The following is a 20114-nucleotide window of genomic DNA, read 5'->3' on the forward strand; positions in this document are numbered from 1 at the left end:
TGTGTGTGTGTGTGTGTGCGTGTGTGTGTGTGTAGTCCCCCGGTGTGCGTGGGAGCACAGACAGTAGTGTTTATCAAGTCGGGTGGTGGCCTCGCTGTGTGTGTGTATGCCCTTGGCAACAGCTCTGTAGTCTGCTAGACAGACCAAGGTCAGTGTGTTCTGAAGCCCCCTGAATCCAAACCAGAGGAGTCCGGGTTCTCACATCGTCCATGTCGGCTGGTAAACCACTTATGTCCCCCCCCAAAAAAACTATTTTATTATCATTTTAACCCATTTAAACCTCTGGCCGATTCCACAAATGCCTTCAAAAATCAGTAGTTGTCAAACTTTCTTGTGCCAAGGACTACCTAAAAATATATGTATTTGGCCGAGGACAACCCCCCATCTGAAAATGTATTGTGCCAGCGACCCCCCAGAAACGCTGTGCATAATGAAGTAATGTGCATTACTTCATTTACAAAAGAAGAAACATTTGACACAAGATGACATATTTGGAGATAGGTGGTTTTCTAGCCAGACGGCGACGATATGTGGCATCATTAAAAATACACGCCCGACGCCCGTGTTCGTGTCTTTGTGCCATGTTCAACATCAACCGTCCATCTGGGGAGTGTGTGTGTGTGTGTGTGTGTGTGTGTGTGTAATGTAGCCTACTTGTATTACTTGTTGTGAGGACCAAATGTGCTCCTACACAAGTGCGGTATCATTTCAGAATTTATTATGAGGACCATTTTCCTGGCCCTCACAAGAAAGAAAATTGGCGTTTTGGTTACATTAATTTTGTTTACATTTTATTAACACAATTATTGACATTACAGGAAGTAAAGTCAAAGGTAAATGCTTAAAGGGTAACACCCCCCAGGGGTTTATTTCCATTGTGACCCATTGTACTCAATTCATCAGTAAAGTTATATGTTTAAGATCACAGCATATTTGTCCCTTTGTCGCCTTTTATACAGTATCTGTTGTTCACACGGTCATTGGCGTCATCAAGTGTGCGTCCGTAGTGATGTGTGTCGGGGGCGTGGCGGGCGGCGGAGGAGATGAAAAACAACAACAATCCAGCATGGAGTCTCAACCGCGAGGCCTTTTGGACCTAGGCATTATTTATATCTTATGCATTGGAAACAATGGAAACGGACTAGAGGAAGAGTTTGCCGCTTTGTAGCTTTTGCAGCAGCTACAAACGCTGAATTGTCGCTGGTTTCCATTGACAATGAATGGTAGACTATATCTTTGCATCTGTCCGTGTGAACGCACCATTAGGATTAGGCATTTAGAGGTTACGTTAGAGGTACCAGTGCAACTGTACGAGTGCCAAGGAGGCATTGGGTCCCATTGTATGAGTCTTTGGTATGACCCGGCCGGGGATTGAACCCCGACCTCCCAGTCTCAGGACGGACACTAACCGCAACCGTGTGTGTATGTGTGTGTGATATACGTGATAGGCGTTTAAGTTAAATACGGGGGGGACATATTTTGACAGCAGAAACTGCCTGTCATAATTTCTCCCTATTCCAAAGCCCCCCCAGGTACATTATATATTTAAACAATGGTACACTTATTTTTTCAGTGGGTAGATCTTGTTGAGCAGGTCATTTTGAAAGTAGATCTCACAAATGATTTACGATCGTCGGGTGCGCGGCGGCTCACCATGGACAGCTCTCGAACCTTTGGAGATACGGCGCTTTGAAAATCGGGTTATAATGGAGGCTCAACGGAGCTGGATTTAGAAATCGCAACGCTGGTGGTGAAGGAGGAGGTGGATACTACCCGGAGCAATGCTAAGGTAAACAAACGGTCGGCGCGTTCATATATGAATCTCATGTGGAGCTGACTATCATCACCTGGATCTTCATATATGGACATCACAACACTCACCTCATCAAACTCTGGATAGCCATAAGGTTCTCGCCTTATTGGTATAATTGTCTATTCAAAGACGTGATTTGTGCCATGCATTGTGTGCGATTCCATCCGCTCGTTCGGATGGAATCACTCCATTGCGCAGAAAATAATTAATGGATTATAATAATATAAAATTCCCCATAATCATTAACATCACATATGGTTTTATTGAAAGGCTAGATGGTTAGGAAGCAACGGGTGTCAACTCATTTCCAATGTTATTTCGCCTCTCGTACAAGTCTGTTTAATTAATCCGAAGTTTACTTTTCGCTTGATACCCTGTAGAGACAATAAAATCAAATCAAGGCTGGAGAGTATCAAACTAAAGTCGGGTTGTACAATGTTAAATAATACATTTTCTCTGCCCTTAATAAGGAGAGCCTGTGTGCGTGTCTCATACGTGCTGCTGCTGATGTCTGACTATCTATATCAGTAAAGGCAGAACCCCCCCAAATATCTAAATGAAATGGAATTCATTAAATCACTTTGTCTCTTAAGATGTTGCTATCCCCACAAGAATAGTGCGTGAGTGTGTGTGTGTGTGTGTGTGTGTGTGTATGTGTGTGCGTGCGTGCGTGTGTCCTCAAGTCACCCTCTCTCTCATGCAGGGTAGCACTCCGTTTTTCTTCAAAGCGAACTGAGTGGAGTTTCTCCAAAGGCAGACGGACATGTTATTATTGCTTTGTCTTTGTACTGTGTGTGTGCGTGCATGGACGCACACACGCACACGCACCTGTTTGGATTATACCTGTGAGGACATCAGAAGTTTAATGCCATTTCTACGACTTTTTGCCATCTATCTATAAATGCACCATGTCTCTGTGTGTACGACTGAAATCCACGTAACTCGAGAACCGTTCGCCCCACCGACCGTCAAATTCGACACACGCGTTCCACACCACCACAGGGAGTGCAGTGCCCGGCCTTGAGTTGGTCGGACCCACGGTTGTCTAGAACTGCCACAAAAGGCGTCTGCCCAGGGCCCAAATTAGCCAATTGGTCACACCTGATCAGCCATAGATATCCATATATGGAGCTGGCCTGGTCATTTTTAATGTCTGAGTTCAATTGTGTGCCAGTGTCATCATTGCACCCAAAATAAAAGAGCTACAAGGAAAGCCGACAACGCGTCACAGATCTTTTTTCTATCTCATGTGCCTATGGGAACACCAATATAAAAAGTTTTAGCCTTTCATTCCTGCTGAATTGCAACTGTGTGGTTCCCTCCTGTGAGGACAAGGTCTGTCTCATAATTTTGCATAGCCTGGTAAACCAGCCATCTACTTAAGCCCAGTAGTATTAGGCCTAGCCTAGATGTACTTTACTCGACCACTGGTTTTACATTTAAACCAGTCTTTGTGTGATCCGACTTCTAGACAAAGGGAGTGATTTAAGTATTGTGTCCATCAAAGCTTTGTTGGAAGTAAGGAGAGACGTTGTTAACAGCCTAGAAAAGCCCTCTATAGGGAATGCAAGGCTGATGTCACAGTAGGCTGTCACGCCTACCGGCGCCATTGTGATTGTGATGGCCTACAAGCCCTACTACATATTAGATCTGCATCAAGTGTATAAAGTTGGTGTTTGAGTGTTTAGTGCACGGTGCTAGAGCTCTTTCAGTTCGCCAAAATGGGATTTATTAAGCCTACTTGAGTAGCCTACTGTTGTGTGAAATACAACAAGTAGGCTTCTCACCATAAACAAGGTCAGAATAATGAGGGAGGAAGCAGAAACCTCACACAGGCACGTATCTTTGGCAGTGATGGAACACGTACTCACATTTTGCACTAAATAAAAGTAACAATACCACAATTTAGAAATGCTCTGCTACAAATAAAAGTCTGGTATGATATAGATGTATATCTCCCTGCTCATAAATGGTTCTCTGCCAATGTGCTGAGCAGGATAATGAACAGTATAAGCAGAGCCTGAACACCAATATCAATTATAATATTCACACTTGTATTTACATTTTATAAATAAAATGTTCTCAAGCTACAGTGGTAAGCAGCAAGTTTTTTCTCTTTCAATATAAAACGTAGTCTATCTGATTGATTCGTCTCGGCGAGCCGGCTGAGCCACACTGACTGTCTTCTTTCAAATGATAACAGAGTTTTAATGAGACCCGTGAGGGGAAAAAAAGATCTGAGCTCAAGTTTCTGGAGGCAAAGATGGAAAACATGGCAGCGGAGACAGATTTTAAATATGTATACACAAAGAGTGAGAAGTATCACATTTCCCCCTTTCCCCTGACAAGGATGCTGCTGAGGAAGAATTGTGGTAGAATGATATTTGTTCATATCTAACCTTTATAACTTCACTGTAAGTACCATATGATATGAAATCATATTCTGTAAATTGCAGGAGCCACGACATCTCCGCTAGGCCTGATAGTACGGAGCCCCTGAAGGGACAAAGGCTGAATGACATCCCCACCTTGAAAAGGCTGCAGTGAGATGTGTTCTCTGTTGATAACTGTGTTTGTTTCACTTCTGTTCCCTGTCACTTTACGCTCTCTTTGTAGGCGTGCTTTTCTGTCACTCTCCTCCCTCTACCTCCCTTCATCCCTCTCTCTCCCTCCCGTCTCTCTTCTACTCGACTTATTTTTTGGCTGTTCTTTCCGAATATCGTCTCTTTCGGGTGGAAACCTCATATGTTCCATAACTTTTCAGAGAGAGAGCGAGAGACTCAAGCTGAGAACAATGCAACACTTCACCAGCCAGGTGCTAGGAAAGACATTTGCCAAATCGTGTGCACAGTACGCACGCACGCGCGCACGCGCACGCACACACGCACACACACACACACACACACACACACACACACACACACACACACACACACACACACACACACACACACACACACACACACACACACACACACACACACACACACACACACACACACACACTCTGCTCCAATCTAAACTCCCAGTTGCAGGGGCACTGCATCCATAACCTAAAAGGTGTGTGTGTGTGTGTGTCTGCATGCACGCGCGCACGTGTATGAGGTCCTGAGTGTGTGCATATGAGAGACATGCACCATCACGCAGTTCTCTATTAAATGATAATTAGCTGACAGCGCTCCTATCCTCTCATATACAAAGAATATGAAGTGAATTTATGAGGCGTGTCTGAGACGGAGGAGATGTATGTGAAGACACTCTGAGAATGAGAGATGGATGGATGAAAAGGACTGAGAGAAAGATAGCTGAATGGACAGACATGGTGGGAGAGGAGAGATGGATTGATAGGAGGGAGAGAGAGAGAGAGAGAGAGAGAGAGGGAGAGAGAGAGGGAGGAGGAGAGGGAAAGACAAGAATCAGCACAATTCTTTTCCCCTCATTTCAGCGTGTACAATATTAAGGCCATTACAGGCTGCCTCTGTCAGCACATTTAGAACAACACATTAGTTAGAGGAGGAGAGGAAAGGATGGCACAGGAGGGGATGAGCAGGGATGAGAGGAGGGGAGGAGAGGAGAGGAGGAGCCTTGACGATCATGCAGTCTTATGCAAAGGTTAACATGCAATTTAGAGAGCATGTCATGTAGACACAGTGCCAGGTCCAGTTGTTGACCTGGCATCCTGTAGTCTGTATAGTTTCAATGTATGGAGATTAGAATGTTTAGACCTATTACCTATTATATGATGATCCTATTATATTACTATTTATATGCTTTTGATGTACCTCGTGTTTACATTGCTTACTGTAAGTCACTCTGCATTAAGTCTCTCCAGATGATTCCCTCCATCAGGCGTAAACAGTGGATGGTTGCTGCGGTAACAACGGGGGATGCAGAGGTTCCTCTCTCACGATCTCTTCGCCTCTCCCTTCTCAACCTCCTCCTTCTGTCCTACTCAATCCCTCTCTTCTGTTCTTTCTGATTTCATTATCCTCTGTCTGTCTGTCTGTCTGTCTGTATTTTCTTTAAACCCACAATTTTTGTAACCATTTTTTCCACCCAGTGTCATTGTTTAAAAAATAATAATGGGTGAACTACTCCTTTCAACTGCTGATGAACTTCACATATCACATAAATTGGTGGTTCTCAAAAGCCGAATAAAATTGCCCAAAATATAACGAAACGTGCGTCGTCCCACATTTGAGTGGCAGCGAAGATGCACGATGGAATGTTCAGATACGAGATGCCCGACAGACATCGACGTACAAACAGGTTGATGTTTCCACCATCCACGATCCCACGGGTGAGATTACATACAGTAGCAACAGAGACAGAGAGACAGTCAACTGAGTTTATGTGACTGCGGTCTGCCATGTCCTGCAGTCCATTTGGGGTCAGTATTCAGTGTAATAAATGCTTATAGACGATAAGTTGTAAATGTGTAGAATCTACGGACCACGGCTGTCCGACGCGATACTGTCACATGAAATGCTGACGCCTGTGATTCTGAAACGCCATGTCATGTAAAAGCATGTGACAGAGGTGGCTTTGTTTGGTTCTCTGTACGACAATTTAAAATAAAGCAAAGCCGGCATTAATGATGGCTCTACTTTATGCCACCATTGCAGGATCTCTGTATAAAACTGGCTTATGACTCTCGCGCACGCACGCACGCACGCACGCAAACACACAGAGCACAGAAGAACTATAAAGTGCACATAAGCACTGAAGACAAAAACAATCTTTACAAAGGTTGTTGTACCCCTAAGAAACATGTACCAGATATGCACGCTCTCACACAGACACTCTCTTTCTCTCTCTTTCTCTCTCATACACGCACGCGCACACACATAAATATAAACCATTCTGTTTAAGGATGCTGTAAACATGTGCACACGCACACACACACACACACACATGTCTGTGTGTGCGTGTGTGTGCGTCCTCTCATCATCCTCTCTGGTGTTCTGCAGTAAAAAAGTGCTTGTTCCAACAGAATGGTAATGCTGGGCTTTAGTCAACCTGTGTGTGCTGAATCGTTAAGCATCTGCAGTATCTCTCACACGCACGCACGCACGCACGCGCACGCACGCACGCACTCACGCACGCACGCACGCACGCACGCACGCACGCACGCACGCACCGTTGAGATAACTGTTTCCATGAGCTGCTGTGTTCAACATCCCTCAGTAACCTATAGGATCACAGGAACACCAAGAAACTAACAGCATCGGTCTAAACTATTGTACTATCAACATAATGACGGTACTCTGTATACCAGGTAAACAATGAACGTAGCATATGTCTAAATTAAACATTTACCTTTGCATAAATCTGCATGGTCTAGGCTAGGGCAGATTTATCAGAGAGCTGATGGTAGGTGGTAGGTGTTGTTGTAAGTACTGGGAGCTGATGGTAGGTGTTGTTGTAAGTACTGGGAGCTGATGGTAGGTGTTGTAAGTACTGGGAGCTGATGGTAGGTGTTGTTGTAAGTACTGGGAGCTGGTGGTAGGTGTTGTTGTAAGTACTGGGAGCTGATGGTAGGTGTTGTTGTAAGTATTGGGAGCTGATGGTAGGTGTTGTAAGTACTGGAAGCTGATAGTAGGTGTTGTGTAAGTAATGGGAGGTGATGGCAGGTGTTGTTGTAAGTACTGGGAGCTGATGGCAGGTGTTGCAAGTACTGGGAGCTGATGGTAGGTGTTGTAAGTACTGGGAGCTGATGGTAAGTGTTGTAAGTACTGGGAGCTGATGGCATGTGTTGTTGTAAGTAGTGGGAGCTGATGGTAGGTGTTGTTGTAAGTACTGGGAGCTGATGGTGGGTGTTGTTGTAAGTGCTGGGAGCTGATGGTAGGTGTTGTTGTAAGTAGTGGGAGCTGATGGTAGGTGTTGTTGTAAGTGCTGGGAGCTGATGGTAGGTGTTGTTGTAAGTACTGGGAGCTGATGGTGGGTGTTGTTGTAAGTAGTGGGAGCTGATGGTAGGTGTTGTTGTAAGTAGTGAGAGCTGATGGTAGGTGTTGTTGTAAGTACTGGGAGCTGATGGTGGGTGTTGTTGTAAGTGCTGGGAGCTGATGGTAGGTGTTGTTGTAAGTGCTGGGAGCTGATGGTAGGTGTTGTTGTAAGTACTGGGAGCTGATGGTAGGTGTTGTTGTAAGTACTGGGAGCTGATGGCAGGTGTTGTTGTAAGTACTGGGAGCTGATGGTGGGTGTTGTTGTAAGTGCTGGGAGCTGATGGTAGGTGTTGTTGTAAGTGCTGGGAGCTGATGGTAGGTGTTGCGCTCCACCTGCAGCAGTCCATCTTCCAGGGATCTAGCACATTGTAACAGGGACAGACTCCTGCATTGAAATTCCCTTGAGGCCCACAGGCTGGGATTGTCTGTTGGAAGATTATGTTGATGTTTTCAACACAATGGTACATCAGACAGACGGCAGGTCTTTACAGAGAGAGAGATCCACACTGGACTCAATCTGTACTAACACAGATGCACATGCGACACGCGCACACACACACACACACACACACACACACACAGTCAGACACACACACACACAGACACAGCGCACACAGTGACGTTGATAAGACATTGCAGTGGCACATGATGAGACCTGGCTCTTACACTGTCTCTGAGCAGATGGTGTGTGTGTGTGTGTGTGTGTGTGGCAGTTTTACTTATCACACAGGGGGATCGGTTCCTGACCAGTTCTTGGGGTCGAGGTCAGTCAGACACACATGTGCGCACGCACGCACACACACGTATCTAAACCACTGTACAATAATTAACATTGTTCCGATGGTGTTCAGCAGTTTCTATAGAAATGGACAGTTCACAGATTCACCCACTAGGTGCCACTGTTTCCACATGGTTGGTGTGAAGATTGTGTGTGTGTGTGTGTGTGTGTGTGTGTGTGTGTGTGTGTGTGTGTGTTCAGAGAACTGCAGTGCTGGACACCAGGGCTTCTCTCCTCAGTTTTAAGTGGGATCGATGGTTATTACTGTGCCCTTGTCTGGATTTTTGGCTTTGTCTCAAACACACTGGCATGTGCATCAAACACACGCACATGCACGGGTGTGCACGACCGCATCACACAACTAAGTCTAAATCAAAAAATATATATATAACCTTAATATTTTCCACAAGAAAATCATTTACTCTACCTTTAAATTGTTAACCATCATACATACAACACCAGTGGAATTTTTGTGGAAAACTCTGAAGCGTGGTAAACTTAGTGGCTGGGTCTCACACATGAATATGCACATTATAGTAATGAATATGCATGTTAAAATCATGAATATGGACATTACAACATGCTGATTGTGCCACCGGAGCGCCTGAGTGTGTGCGCGTGCGTGCGTGTGTGTGCATGAAATGCGAGGTCAGTCGATGTGCAAAACCATGAATGTTTGAATGATGCAACACCTACACACTGTGCATAGCTCATAATCAGAGAGAGAGAGAGATTAGGTTCGCAATATTTGTTATGCCTCTCTTTGTCTTCTTGTCTTAATGTGTTTTCTTTGTCTTTGTCGGTCTTGTTTCTTTATTCCGACCTCGTACAGCACTTTGGTCGACGTAAAATGTGCTTTATAAATAAAGTTTGAGTTGAGAGAGAGAGAGAGAGAGAGAGAGAGAGAGAGAGAGAGAGATAGAGAAAGAAAGAGAGAGAGAGAGAGAGAGGTGGACTAGACTACACTAGAGTGAGATAGGCTTCCACTACAATTTCTCCATAATGAATATTGAGAAGGGAAAATATGCACACACACACACACACACACACACACACACACACACACACACACACACACACACACACACACACACACACACACACACACACACACACACACACACACACACACACACACACACACACACACACACACACACACACACACACACTCTCTGTCTCATCTCTCTCCCTTGCTGTATCTTTTAAGTCCACTTTACACCACCCCTTTCTTTCCTTTCCTTTTATCTCAAAAAGTATTTGCAGCATGGCTTCCCATTGCCCTCTCTCTGTCTGTCTGTCTCTTTCACGTATTCACATTCCCTCTCACTTGTCAAGAGGATAACTGATAGTGATTCCACCAATCAGCACTCTCTCTTTCATTCTACTGTCATCCTCAACTGACCCTGAGAGCACACACACAGACACACACACACTCACACACACACACTCACACACACAGTGTGTCCTCAGCCAGAACAACTCTCCTCTGACAGATGGTGTCCATGCGGGCCGTGTGTGTGTGTATTGTATGTAGGTGGTGGTACTGCTGTATGGGGCCGAGACATGGACCCTCACAGTACAACAGGAAAGAGCCCTGGATGGAGTCTACACAAGAATGCTACGAATGGCACTAGGTGTCACATGGACAGACCGCATCAGAAATGTGGACCTCTATCACGGACAAAGTCAGAGAGAGAAGGATGAGGCTGGCAGGGCACTGCGCCAGGCACCCAGAACTTGAGGCAAGTAAATTGACTCTATGGGAGCCAACCCAGGGCAAAGCCAGGAGGGGAACGAAGCGTACCACCTATGTAGACGTGCTGCGGAGCGACAGCTTGGCTAACAACACTGCAGAGCTCAAGAACCTGATGTTGGATAGGAATTTGTGGAGGGCAGCGATCCAGAAATCCTGAGTTGGTGTTGGCTAGACCTCACTCTCGCAGCAACTGTATGTACAGTTGGAGGCCATCGATATTGTCCTTTTCTTTTTGCTGAGGTTTGCGTGATCTGCGCAAAAGGACAGTTAACCCATTTTGGGCGGGAACCCCTTTTGGTGTTTTAAACATTATGTTATAATTTAGCTATTGAAAAATAGCAGATCTACAAGCTCATAGCGCGCCACCGAGTGGCGCGCTACGAGCTTGTAGGTCTGCTATTTTTGAAAAATCGTGAAAATATTTATTTCAGACAACTGGAGGATTTAGAAGGATTTTTTTAAATTTTGAGGTCAGGCCTAAATGGGTCAAATGATAAGGGACAATATCGGTGGCACCCAACTGTAGGTGGGTGTGTGTGTGTGTGTGCCTACCTAGCAAAGTCGAGGTCGGCCTCTCTGGACATGGTGATGTTGGTGAGGTTCTGCTGAAGGACGAAGATGTTCCGGCACATCTTCTTGATGCCAGACTCACTGATCCTCTTGAAGTACTGAGCTCCGTTGATGAGGATGCAGGAGATCAGGTGGCCCAGACCTGGAGACACACACACGTGATTGGTTCATGCTGGATCACCCCCACATCCCCATAGCATAGACCATAATGCACACGTGGGCATCGTGCCATTAAGTTAATATAATGGCATGGTGGCAAGTGGCAACTAGCCGCAAGTTACAAATTGACAGCCCATACATCCAAACAGAAAAATCCTTTCTGATTGTACTACACGACATCCAACTCACCAACATTGCAGCTGTACGAAAAGCTTGAATTATCCTCTTTCTATCTGCAAAGTGTGCGTTTCATGAAAATCCACCGTAGACATGTTATGAGCTACTTTCTTGCAAAATTCCTTACAGGCGAGTGTTGAAGTTTGGAAGCACTCGTTTTCAGTAAAGCAACGTCCTGCTGCATTATGTGCAATTTCAATACAGGCCGTTGAGTGATATCCAACGAGCGCCTCCATACTACAACACTTAGAAAAATAATCACCTGCAAGGAATTACTTGACAGAAAGTATCTCATAACATGTCTACGGTGAATTGAGAGGGAGCCAAAGTTCCAAGTGGGTTCCATGAGTTTATCTCATATTCTTTATGTTGGGTCTGAAGTCGTGTACCTGTGTGTTTGTCTGTACGTGTGATAAGAGCCCTTCCCTCTATGCTGAATAAAAAAAACATACACATTTGGACTGACCTTCAAAGATGTACTGGAACTTGTGCTGCTGCAGAGCGGCGCCCATCACCTCCTCGATGGCCGAGATGTCCTTGTTGAGTTTGACCACCAGGGGGTCGTAGTCCATGCTCTCCACGTTGGCCACGATGGCATAGTTCCCCTGCTTGGCCAGCGGGATCAGGTAGTGGAAACAATGAACTCTGGGTTGGTTCACAAGACGAGAAGACAATGGATTGTTAGACCAGGTAGTGGAAGCAATGAATTCTGGGTTGGTTCACAAGACGAAAAGACAATGGAACGTTAGACCACAATGACATGGGTCATCCCTAAATTCTCCACTTACCTAATGGTTATGGTTAGGGTTTATTGGTTAGAGTTAGGTAAGTGGAAAACATAGAACCATTGCAAAGTCTTCCTAAACCTTTCAAGCCGTGACGCCCCAAAATAATCTGAGTAATACATTATTATTAAATTATTACTCATAATAATAATAATCTGAATTTGAATTGACAAGCACTTGGAATTGTAGGAGCTGAGGAACTTGAGACATTTACATTACAACATTACATTTAGTTTGACTCAGTTCCACAGATACATAGTGAAAATGTGTTTGATGGTTACTTTTGACGTATACGTCTTATTAGTTTTTTTTCGTAATTTCTTTTAGGTATTTAAAAGTCATTAAATGGTAACTTGTGCAGCAGAGTACGTGAGTGGCGTGGAGTGGGGGAAAAGCCGATCCGCGCTCCAGAGGACGGTTGGCTCGCTCGCTCGCTCATTCGTTCAACGTCGATTCCCCCCCGCTCCCCTTCAGTTGCGCACCGGTTGCTCTGTGCTCCACTCAGACCTGTCCACTCAGCAGCAAATACAATTATAATAAGTATTTTGCTGTGCGTCCGCAAACACGCAGCACATGTCTGTGTGTGACCGGGCATGTTCAAACATGTGGTGCACGGCCCCGACCGGAGCAGCTTGGAGCGGAGGGCGGTCCTCGCTCCGAAGCCACTCTGACCCATTTTAAAAGTATGACAACTACTGATTTAGATGGCATTAGAACGGGCCTTAGGTCTTAATTTGACCAAGCCAGTCACTAGTCTTAGTTTCCACACATACTAATAGAACTCTGTCCCTCTCCCTCCCTCCCACTACCCCTTCAGGGTGTTGTGTGTAGCTTATGCAATATTGTTTATGATTGGAGATCCCCCCCCAGGCTGATGTCTGGCTATAACGCTACACTCCATTGCCTCTCCTCCCCATCCGGCAAATTTCCCCTGATAGCCCTGATAGCGGTGGTACCCAGTTAAATGAAGCCATGAGGGAGGGAGGGAGGGGGGGAGAGGGAGGGGGGGGAGAGAGAGAGAGAGAGAGAGAGAGAGAGAGAGAGAGAGAGAGAGAGAGAGAGAGAGAGGGGTGATTAGGGAAGGAGGGAGTGACCCGAGGCTGATTCTAAAGTGCTGCCTTCTAAAATTGGTAGCCTATAGTTCCCAAACTTTTCCGTGCCGGGGACCCATGATATGAATTTGGCGGTCGACGCCCACCTGAAAATGTTTTGTGCCTGCTAGGGACCACCAGAACAGAAGATTTGTGTAAAAATTATTCAACATTTATCAAAAAGGTTAAGAAGTGAGCTTGTATATGTTTGAGAAGCACTTTTCTGAAAAACGTATGTTGCTACTTTGTGTACTGTATACATGTGTGTAAATACACGCACGCACGCACGCACGCACGGATTGAATGAGTTAAAGGAGAGAGGAAGGAGATGGAGGAAGAAGAAGAGTAAGGAAGGTGGCCTCCAGACAGATGGAGGCGTAAGAAGAGAAGAGGTTGTGACATCGGGGAGGAGCAGGAGGAGGAGGAGAGGAGGAGTGTTGTTGCTTTGACCGTAGGGAGACGGTGAACTCACTAACTCCACTTTATGGCTGTGCTGTTGCCGCAGGCTGTACTTTGAGGGGGATTGACTCACTTCGCCTGAGCAATAAAAGAGTGTGAAGAGTGGATGTGTGAAACATTATCACACATGGAACATAATGCTCACTGTTGCGGGCGAGAAAGCTCTTAGCTCCCATATGTAAACTTTTTGTAAATTAACGGCCCTACTTCATCGCACTACGGCGTCTCACGAAGGCATCAAAAGTAGCAGATCCACGAGCTCGTTTTGAGCTTGTGGATCTGCTGCTTTTGCAGTTTTTGTATTTGAAATCCTGAAAAGTAAGAGTTTCTTTTGGACGTATGAGGTTTCCACCCGACAGAGACCATCTAGATTATAGAGACTATAATGCTGTGTTGTGTTTGAGGCTTAATTCACACTCGCTGCGGTTTTTCCTCTGCATCTAATGCTTCATCTGTGATGCCGTCACACGGTGGTGTGTTGCACGCCACGAATAGAAGATCTACGGTAGCTAGACTTTAGAGCATTGGTGGTTTCTTTTTGAACTTTTTCGGTTTGTGTTCTAAAAATCAGACCCGTCTGAACTGAGTGGTGCTGTACTGTACTGCACTGCACAGTACAGTACAGTACAGTACAGTACAGTACAGTGCAGTGCAGTACAGTACAGTACAGTACAGTACAGTACAGTACAGTACAGTACAGTACAGTACAGTACAGTACAAACTCTCATCCCTGGCCTCTGTGTGAGACGCTGCGCAACAGTTCCATCCAGTGGTATTGGCGAGGTGTTTCAGCTTTACGTGCTCAGGCGCGAACATGGACACGTACACATACTGTACACACATAGCTAGTTAGCTACGCAATGGAGTGGCTGCACCACTCGAAAATCACAATCATCAAATATTACCTAAGAAAGAGGCAACAAATAATAATAGCAAATCTACAAGCTCACAACGCCTATTTTCACATCCATCTGTGGAACAGAGTCAAACTAAATGTACTGCCACAATTCCAAGTGCTTGTCAGCGTGGCGGGTCTCAGTTAAATTTTGTTTTATTTGGGGTCGTGGCCTGAACAATTTTGGGAACACTTGCCCTAAGGTGCCACGGCACCCACGTTGATGAACCCTGCTGTAGACGTTTTGGTCCATCATTACCTGACCTCCAGGTGAAGGGCCAGAAGGCAGCGGTCAGCGATGTCCTGGAAGCCTCTGGACAGGTCAGTGAGGGCATGGAGGATCTGCTCTCTGCTGGACTCTGTCTCACTGGACACCTGGCTGTCCTGGCCTGGGGACACACCTGCAAGGACGGACAGGAAGAGGTACTTAACACTGGAGTAAGGTTTTCAAAGTAAAACTGTGACGTACGGTCGCAACAACCGACAACTAAAAAAGCCCCCAAAAGTGGTTAACCAGGCTAAGCAAATCCCAGGAGTGGATAAAAGGGGCGGTTGCCGCCTCGAAGTGGAGTATCCATGGGTCTACTCTCAATGTAATGATTTGGTGCCTATGATGACTGTATTGTCTGTCTTTTTAATACATATATACAGTATGTATGCATTTCCTGAATGGGAGTCTATCAATAGCCACTTATAGTTCATTGTCTTGCCATGTCTTTGTATATTCCATCTTTTTATTTACAATAGTGTTGTGCCTGAGCTGTTTTTCTTTTCTTTTCTTGTTTGTTATTATGTTCTTGTTGTGTAATGTCTGTGTTTATTGTCCTTAATTTTGTTAAAACCAATAAATATATATAAACATATGCCGGTAATATAATATGGGAGATCAAAAGGTCAGTGTCCTTTGACTAATGACTGTGAGCTTCAGTTCTTAACCGTTTCCCATGGCCTTCTACCATATTGGTGAATTTCGTGGAAAGCGACAGCACAGAACTGCCAGAACTGCAAAAAGTGGCGGAAGAAGAAAAACAGTAGAAAAACAATAGGGGCCTTTGGCCATTCAGGCTTGGCCACTAAAGGTGGCCTAATTACTCAGATCGCTGTGAATCGTTGCTGCCGAAGATACGCAAGTTCATTCCTGCTCTCCTCCTTTGCACCGTCGCCCGCGGCTCACATCTGCATCCAGGGAGGGCAGAAGCACCGACTGTCTGCAAATCCACTCGGCTTTTGAGGCCGATATAATGGTTGTGGCAGTGCTGGAAACTTCTTCAAGACTCTTTGCAACACATACTTCTGAAGTTGTAATCTGAGAGGTTTACCACTGTGACTTTACACACCATGAAATATATTTCATTCAGGAATGGAGTGAGTCTCCCCCCCCCCCCCCCCCCCTCACTTTCATGGATGGGCATAAGTTTGTGTCCTGCTGCTTGGAGTTCAAAATAGAATCCAAAAGAATAGGACAAAGGAATGAGATAAAAAAATAAAAAAAATAACCCACTGAAAAATGTCAGACTAGTAGTCAGAGATATCAGGGAGGTTCAGCTCATATGCGTATGTAAAAAAGCTTACTGAAATATTAATTTCTTTACTTTTTGCTATACATCAATGAACTGTCGCAACAAGATCCTAATGGATATGAAAGCTGCTCTATGTAACTTTCCTTTTCTACCCTGGATTTGAACCCGGTTTCCTGTGACATTATTAAAAATGACAATGGCATTCACCTGCACTTCAACTGTGAGCTGCCGAACATCATCCATGCATGCTCTCTCACTCTCTCGTGCACACACACACACACACACACACACACACACACACACACACACACACACACACACACACACACACACACACACACACACACACACACACACACACACACACACACACACACACACACACACACACACACACACACACACACACACACACACACACACACCAATGTTCACATGTTCAGTGTGAAACTGTCTTGTGCTCTTTTGGCGCATTTCAACGTTTCTATGAGTCACTTCTGCTGAGACAGCAAGTGCACGTGTGCGTGTTTGTGTGTGTGAACACGTGAGCAGGAGAGCGTGATGACTGCGTATAAATCAGTGTAGATCGATGGCTATAAATTAGTGCGGAGAGCAAAGGGAGAGAAATTGGCCCTGTCACTCATATGTAGGTCTATTAGGTCAATGAGGCGGGGTGTGTGTGTGTGTGCGTGTGTGTGTGGGGGGTGTTACAGGGGTCCACAATCGATTGGCTGCAGTCAAGTTCCCCAGTTACTCTTCTTTGCCCTTCTGAAGGTCAGACATACGCTAGTGCGCGCGCGCGCGCACGCACGCACGCACGCACGCACGCACGCGCACACACACACACACACACACACACACACACACACACACACACACACACACACACACACACACACACACACACACACACACACACACACACACACACACACACACACACACACACACACACACACACACACACACACACACACACACACAGTAAACTGAGGCTGAACAAATCCCATGGTCCTTCCACTCGGAATTATTACATCAGCGCTATAAGGAACATTCTCTTTATTATTTGATAGAGAAAAGAACCTCACAAAACTTCCATTTTAATGTCTGGGAACATCATATCTGCTCCAGGACCACATTTATAGTATTTCCATCCACACTACTCTATGTCTGTGGGGGAAGTAAAGAGAATAATTTACATTTTACGAGCATTCTAGCAGCGTTGCAAAGTGGTGCCAGAATAACCTAGAACTGTTTCAGTACAGTAGATGTCTGTGTACTCAGACCCTGTCCCTTGGCCAAACAGAATAAACTAGAACTGTTTCAGTACAGTAGATGTCTGTGTACTCAGACCCTGTCCCTTGGCCAAACAGAATAACCTACAACTGTTTCAGTACAGTAGATGTCTGTGTACTCAGACCCTGTCCCTTGGCCAAACAGAACCGGGACGAAATTAAAATGGGGGGAAAATGTAGCCTGGCTAATAAGCCAGACCGAATCAGCCGTTGGCAAAACAAAATTGCCTGCCGGCGGATTACGGTCTGGAGAGGCTCAATTGTACGCCCATTTCCTACACCAGAGAACTGGTGTGGCCAATCGGGACACGGTATGCAATATGGGCGGGCTTTGGTACAGTGACGTTCAATGCTTGAGACCTTTAACTGACAGTAGCTCTGACCAATTGCGTCAAAGAGAAAATGTTTGAACCCGCCCCCCGGGAAACAAGATCCATACACAGCATCTCCAGACTCAAATACCACACGACAGTGTGATTTGAGTCTGGCTTATTAGCCAGGCTAGGGAAAATGTGCCGTGCAAAAGCCCTATTTATACTTTGTCGTATGACGGCGTCGTGTGCCGAAAACAGCAGATCTATAAGCTCACGGCGCATAGCGGATGCAACAATGTTTCTGCTTGTGGATTAGCTTTATTCTTCTTGGTGGATTTGCTGTTTTTTTGCCTGTTGGTTGCTGTCTTCAGCACGGCACAGGTATAGTATAAAAAACCCTCTTGATCCTTGTGATTCTGGTGCGCGTCCATGTGAGTGTGTGTGGTCATGTGGGTATTCACATATTCATAATGGCGCGCGCGCGCACACACACACACACACACACACACACACACACACACACACACACACACACACACACACACACACACACACACACACACACACACACACACACACACACACACACACACACACACACACACACACACACACGTCTGTCTTCCTATTAAAGGAGCGCTAAATTGGACGCTGATAAGCTGCGAGGCCATTGGCTTAGGTAAACACTGCCCAGGCATGTGGAAGGTGTGCCAATCAACAAAGCAAACACTCACACATGCGCACACGCACTCTCACGCACACACACACGCACACCGTCTTTGACGTGGAGAGATGAAGACTGCAGATTGTTTATTCTATTAAAATGGGTCTGCATGTTTGGGTGTGAGTGCAACTCACAGTGTTCTACTTCTATTGCCCAAGGTGGTCTAATGACTTGTAAAAGGCACGTTGAGGTGAGTAAGGAAACACAAGCCGTATCAAGGTAGCATGCATCTATCTATCTATCTATCTATCTATCTATCTATCTATTTCAGCTTGTTGATCTACTGTTGAATCTACTTCCTTCGCCGTCTAAGATCCTTCGGTGCTAGTAGACGGATTCTTCTTTTGTTTTTCACTTCTGTTATTATGAGTGTTCTTCAGTACTGTAGTACCACCTGGTATGGATGTTTGTCTGCAGCCGTAAAGTCACAAATGCTGCAACAACTGAACATTTGTTCAAAGATTGTTGAACAACAACTTCAGAAACCTTATACATCCACGTTACGTATGATAACAGCATCCTAAGGTTAGCAAGGAATATCACCTCTAATACTAAGCATGTGTTGTATGGAGAATATAGGTTGCTACCTTCAGGAAGGAGATATGGTGTACCAGCATACAATAAGGTCAGACTAAAGAGGTCCTTTGTCCACCAGTCGACCTTGAGGCTTAATCAGGAGTCGTAGTAGCCACAGGATAATCTAAGCGGTGGATATTGCTCTTGTCTTCATGTCTTTATGTATGCAAATTGTCTTGTTCTTTGTGTTATGTCAAATGTGTGTATATGTGTTCTGCATACTTGGCTGCTGTGTCGCAAGACAAATTTCAGTGTGAACTGACAATAAAGTACTATATCATATCATATCATATCTACCAATTTCATAATAATAATGATAAACATGTTTCCCCATCTGCGATTTTTGAGTGGTGTATGTATGTATGTATGCATGTATGTCCCTACGTTTAGGGTACCAACAGGGGGCGCTGTTGCACCACTCACTTCAGACAGTTCTGATTTTGAATAGCCAACAGATAAATGGGTAAAGGGATTAACATCATTGTGATGCTGTATTAACACATTTCAGTTGGGGACCCCTGTGCTAGAGGCATATGCAGATATGCTGGTCAATTGCTCCCACATGTTTGGTTCTTTAGATTTGCATTTGATTATTTTTTTTAATTTTCTTTTGACCACAAAATAATGTTAGGCATGCTACTTTGATAGCATGCTGTCTTAGACAGATGCGGGATTCCGTGTTTAGCTGAAATGCAAGCTATACTTTGAAGCACTGCATTGTTTTCTTTTGCACTCTACGTATGTGACTCTAGTGATTTACTTTGTTGTTTGCTGGCTAGCATTAATGTTCTACTCCGATTCCTCTGATCTCACACTTGTAAGTTGTTTTGGAAAAAAGCAACTGCTTAAAATGCCTAAATTTGTTCGAGTGCCTCAAGTGCACAAGGACAAACGTAAATACTTAGTATTCAGGCCTTACCGATGCTGCTATTCCTTGATTATTCCCTTTTTTAATGTCTTTATTATTGTTGTTTATCATTGCTGCTACAATGTCTTAAGAAAACGGAACAAAAAAATCAAGATCTTGGTTAAAAAACAACAGCATTGCTATCCCTAAAGCTCATGTTTCCATCGGACCAAAAACACTAACCTCATGGACCCTAGCATCCCTATTGTGAAGCTCACAACACCGTTGCGTTGTGAGTTACCGAAGCGATTAGGTGTAAAGGGGCGAAGAGTAGCGGACCAAGGATTGGACTGTGTTGTATTGTGTGTTTCATGTCTGTGGTTCATTTCTCCAGGCGCTCGTATACA

At 45.0% G+C, this 20114-nt stretch overlaps 1 protein-coding gene across 2 annotated transcripts in view; it reads right to left on the minus strand.

Moving 5' to 3' along the window:
- Nucleotides 1-20114, minus strand: part of LOC306916239 (exocyst complex component 4-like) — a 52820-nt gene that overhangs the window by 4671 nt on the left and 28035 nt on the right. For both annotated transcript variants that reach the window (XR_013788967.1, XM_079494053.1), the window contains exons 6-8: nt 14691-14832; nt 11668-11846; nt 10848-11007 (exon numbers count right to left, since the gene is read on the minus strand). Coding sequence is in view for 1 of the 2 variants with exons in the window: in XM_079494053.1 (XP_079350179.1) it covers nt 10848-11007; nt 11668-11846; nt 14691-14832 (481 nt within the window). In the remaining variant the exon portion in view is untranslated. The remainder of the gene's footprint in view (nt 1-10847; nt 11008-11667; nt 11847-14690; nt 14833-20114) is intronic.

This window comes from Electrona antarctica (assembly GCF_951216825.1).
Source record: "Electrona antarctica genome assembly, chromosome: 23".
In the NCBI taxonomy this organism is placed as follows: domain Eukaryota; kingdom Metazoa; phylum Chordata; class Actinopteri; order Myctophiformes; family Myctophidae; genus Electrona; species Electrona antarctica.